The 5,089-nt window shown below is 41.3% G+C and overlaps 1 protein-coding gene across 1 annotated transcript in view; it reads left to right on the top strand.

The window, feature by feature from the left end:
- The first annotated feature begins 638 nt into the window (after positions 1-638).
- Positions 639-5,089, top strand: part of CERS6 (ceramide synthase 6) — a 106,892-nt gene continuing 102,441 nt past the window's right edge. The window contains exon 1 of the mRNA XM_015816398.1: positions 639-820. Within this exon, the coding sequence (XP_015671884.1) occupies positions 651-820 (170 nt within the window). The 5' untranslated portion in view covers positions 639-650. The remainder of the gene's footprint in view (positions 821-5,089) is intronic.

Here is a 5,089-nt window from a genome sequence, read left to right on the forward strand (position 1 = left end):
TCCCCCCCCCCTCCTAAACACACACCTATTCCCAACCTAACAGGCAACGCTTGGTTTTTTCCTGCAAAGCGCGAGAACGTTCGATTCGTTGCAAGTAACACAAATCCCCCCATCAGATCTCGCCCTCCCCCCTCCCCCCACCCCCCGCGTTAGGTTTCAAACAAAACCCAACTTCCAGCATTCAAGGCAGGAAATCTGCCCGGCTTGAATCCATCCTTTCGTTCCTTCCACGGTCGAACAAGGAAGGCTCCGGGCTGGTTGGGGGGGGTGGGAGGGGGAGGGCCGAAGCAGCAGCAGCCGCGGGAGCGTTAGGACTTGCCTGCTTCCCGCTGGTTGACAATCCCAGCAGCCAATCCGAGGGCGCCTCCTGAAGGGCTGGTGACAGGCAGGGCGGCCTCTTCGTTGAGCTGGCAGGCTGGGCGGGCCCAGTTCGGCGGTGGCTGCTGCTGCTGCTGCCGCTCAGGGAGGGGTTTAGAATAGCATCAGTAGCGCTGACCGGCCAGATTTAAGGCACATTAAGCTCGGCGGGTACCCGCGCGCGCCTGAGTATCTTCAGCAGCGGCAGCAAGCGGGAGGAAAGCAAAAAAAAAAAAAAAAAAAAAAAAGGCGGTGGTGGTGGTGGCGGGGAGGCTGAGCCAAACAAAGCAAAGATGGCAGGGATCCTGGCTTGGTTCTGGAACGAGAGGTTTTGGCTGCCCCACAATGTCACTTGGGCGGATCTGAAGAACACCGACGAAACCACCTTCCCTCAGGTGGAAGATCTCTACTTAGCCTTTCCCCTGGCCTTCTGCATCTTCATGATCCGCATGCTTTTCGAAAGGTGAGGAGGCTCCCTTGGGCATCGCCTTCCCTCGTCCCCCCCCCCCACCCAACCCCATCTCGCCTCAGCCTCCGATGGGGGAAGGTCCGCTCTTCCCGTCACCAACGGGCGGAACCGGGCTCGCTGGGGTGTCGTGGTGGCCCTCTTGGGTTGTGTGTGTGTGCCTGAAGCTGTTACATATTGGCGGTAGGGGGAAAAAAAAAGGACCCTTGTGGCATGTCTCTTTCTCCCCCCCCCCTCCCCACCCGCCCCATTTAGCCTCTGGAGTTAGGACTCTGGGATGGACGGATCAAACTTCCCTGAAGAAAAAAAGGAAAGGGGGAATGGGGTTGCCTTACACGTATTTTGTGTTCAGAGGGATCGTTGGATTTGTAAAGCAAAACAACAACAACACCAAAAAGCATTTATTTTGGCTGGAGAGCATCTTGAGTTCATTGTAGATCCACTCTTCGGCCGGTTATCAGGGCAGGCAGTTTTGTGATGGGCAACATGCCCACATGATGGCATCCAAAGGCAAAAATTCATTGCCGGCCATCAGCCAGTCTGCTAGCATCAGTTTGGAAGAATGGGCATTTTTTTGTGGTTTTACCCTGTGGAGAATGAATGCTTCTGGAAAATGAAACTCTGCCTCTTGTTAGCTCAGTCAAGTTCTTTTCCACAGCCTCATGGCTTTGTGTGTCAGATAAATATATAATATATATATAAAATTCAGGGGAATGGGCTTTAAGGTAGGCCCTTAAAGACTATAAACCCTGTTTTTTAACAGCAGAATTTGGAAGGAGAAACTATAAAGTCCATTGAGAGGAAGGAGGCTTTCTTTACATACTCCTAGCCTTAAATGAGCGTTGTTGTTGTTTTTAAAATTAATTTAATTCCAGGCTGACGCTACAGAATTTCAAGCAGGTAAAAAGCAAATAGAGTCATGAGCCCTGGATCAAAATAGGTCCTAAATAACTTTTCAATATTATTCCATTCTAAAAGTAAATTCTCCACTTTTGATAAGCAAGTGATTTGTATATTGTTGATATAGTTCATAAGCAAAAAGGATTAAGGTTGTGAATTTACTAAAAGAGTCGTATGTTCTTGTCAGAAACTAGATTGCATTAATAATGAAGCTACAATTCTTGTTAGTTTTTAGTTCTCAACTCAAAAAAAATATTTACCACAGGGAAAATGTCTGTTGATCAAATTAGCAATAGTAAATTATGGTTCCTAAATCTTAATCTAAACTGGTAAAGTGCTGCGAATGTCACCCAGTCCATATAATGAAGATATTATATAGCAAAAAGAGTTGTTTGTTGTTGGAGAATTGCTTAAGATACACTTTTGCACAATTCTTTTCCCAATCCCTTAGGGTTGATACTGTTTAGAATTTTACTTTTTTATTTCCAGGTGATATAGGCAACCCAAATGGTTAAGGTTTTGTTTGTCATTGATTTGTTTAATATCCTGATTGTGTACAGTATAATATAATAAAGCTTCTTAATCTGACATACTAGAGGATAAAAGGATGAGGTTGATAACAGTTTGGACTCTTTTTTCTTTATTACTTGATTTCTACCATTAATCTCCTAAATCATCTTCATCCCACTCCTTTGTTTTCAGTTTGAGTCCTTGGGTGGGGGGGGGGGAGATTTGTCTGCTTCCCCAATGTAACCAAGGTATTTCATAGAAGCTCCTTAAGAGAGGGGATGAAAGGCCTTTATCACTTACTGTTTTTCTTTAAATATTACATGCTTTTTTTAGTTTTTTAAAAAAGACTTCCTCTGAATAGCAGCAACAGATAAAAACAGGTAAGTAAGTGCTTTGAAAAGAAAAGTCTGTTTCTTCTAGACTGCAGTTTATGTTTCCACGATAGGGTTTTCCAAGGGCCATTAGATCTTTCAAGTTCTACCTTCTCCATTGTTAAAAAAAAAGATTCAACATTGAAAGGATCTTGCAAGCATCTTTCCTGTGCCTGCCGAAAAGTCTGTAGCCAGTGGTACTCTGACACTCACACACGTGCCAGAGGTGAGCCAACAGAAAGTGATAGATCCACACTATCCGGTACTTTTCTAGGCTCTGTGGAGGAAGAACTGTGCTAGCCTTGACATAGTTCATTTTCCTCTGATTAGAAGCTGTGGGAGGAGAAAGTAAGAAGGTACAAAAACAGTCAAATAGAAAAGGGGAAAAAAAAAACCTATGCCTTCCACCCACCTGTCACCATAAGCTAGCAATGTATTGGGAAAGAAAATTTCCCTGCCTTGTTTCCTTCCTTTCTTTCCACATACTGTGTAGGATTGCCCTGTTTAGGAAAGTACAGAAAGGAGAAAAGATGTTGTCTAGCTGAAAAATGTCTGTTGATATCTAGCAGCTGAAGGTCTGACTGGGCCAAATAGTGCCAGAGATGTCTGCTCAGCATAGTCATACCGAAAGGTAATGTTGCTGCTATTAGCCTTATCTCCTAGTGCTCCTTGTCCAGGAATAACTCCTTTTGAGAAAAGGCAGCAATGTCTTTTTCATCACCCCTTATAGTGGATGCAACAGAGCTCATCTTTGGGTAATGCTTCAGGTACATTTATAACCCTCATCTCTAATCACATTCTTTGGTCTCCATTTTTCAAAAACATTTCTGGTAATCCATAATCACAGCACACATCTTCTGTTCTGGTATCACTGAACAAACTCTGTTCTTGTCCCTTGTTTTCAGTTTATGGCAAAATAATCATAATAGAACGTGTGAAACTGACAACACTGTCATGTCATGAACAGGTATTGACAGGACAGAGCTATTATAAGTACAAGAGTATTTGGAAATCAACCAATTTATTTGGAATATGTAAGATGAGAAACAGGCTATTGAAACAGGCTATTGAAACAGCACCTTTTCATTGTTGCATAACAGCTTGTCCTGGAAAGGAACAAGTTACCTTTTATTTATTAGCTAAATTGAACATCAAGTAATTTTTTTTTGTTCTTTACATATAAAAAGCACATTTGGTTGGTGGAAACTTATTGTCTACAGTGGAAGGTAAACTTCATGATCTGGAATTTGTTTTAGGCATTGTGCTCTTGAAGGATATACTACTTCTGAGGAGTATATTTCCATTTCAGAAGTAACTGATATTTAGTAATTTTATACAGTTCATATGAATTGCTTTTTATAAAGAGCTGGACACTCAGATTTTCAATGTTTGCATGAGGAGGACGGGAAATTCATGTGAAAGCTACATGTGTTAGGTTTAGGCTACATGCTGAACTTTAATCAGCTAAGGATGAAAATTATTTTTAAATTAATTTTATAGGAAACTCTGAATCAAACTGAACTGATTATTTTATTTATAAGGGTATCTTAGCCAATTCTTGTATATTTGGAGCATTGGTGCAGATGCCTAGATTCAGAGTTTTAACCATGATTTGTCAACTAATTCCCAATTTTAAGCCATAAACCATTGTTTACAAATCACAGTGGCTAGATCCACACACTGCTAAGTCAAAACCAAACAATGTATAGTGGCCTAGCATAATCTATAAACCTTATCAGATTGTCCTGAGTCTCTTTGCTGTCTTAATTTTTAAGAACAGAACAAAATGATGCTGCTTCCTCTCCAGAATTCTGATCATGTTAATGTTTTGTGATTGAAAATTTCTGGAAAAGGAAGGTACTACTTCAAAGGCTTGGTTCAGAGGCAAAGGCATGGTTTACTTAAGCATGATTTATTTAATAACGCCATAAACTACCATCTATAAACACAGTGGCTGGATTCGTACAGTACATTAAAGCACAGCCAAACAAAACATATTATGACTTAGCATTATGTGTAAATCCAGTGACAATATGGCTTGTGATCCGATGATCCGATGCAAAAGGGTACTGCATTCTAAACTGTACCTGTTTCTCCATTGGCCTGTCCATATCCCACATATCCTATCTTTAAATTTAAAAACAAGAAGACAGGAAAATATAATGTGTATGCAAAGTATACACAAGCTGCATTCATGCAACAATTTTTGCTTAACCATTCTTTGTTGAGTAAATGAGAAAGTATGGCTTTTCACGTTATGGATTTTTGTGCTTGTGAGAGGAAACAAGAAATGTAGTATGCTTTTGTGGCAAACCATAGTTTAACATCTCCCAAACCATGAAATGATGGCTTCTGCATGCTACAGTTATTCTCTAGTCTGGATCTCAGCAGACTATTTGGGGCTCTAGCATGTGGTTTTGCAAAATTGTTGGTTGATTGGCTTAGATAAAGAGGCAAATGTTGTTTTTCTCAAACAAGACTAAAA

Source organism: Protobothrops mucrosquamatus, unplaced genomic scaffold, assembly GCF_001527695.2.
Source record: "Protobothrops mucrosquamatus isolate PMUCROS unplaced genomic scaffold, P.Mucros_1.0 scaffold446, whole genome shotgun sequence".
Classification (NCBI taxonomy): Eukaryota; Metazoa; Chordata; class Lepidosauria; order Squamata; family Viperidae; genus Protobothrops; species Protobothrops mucrosquamatus.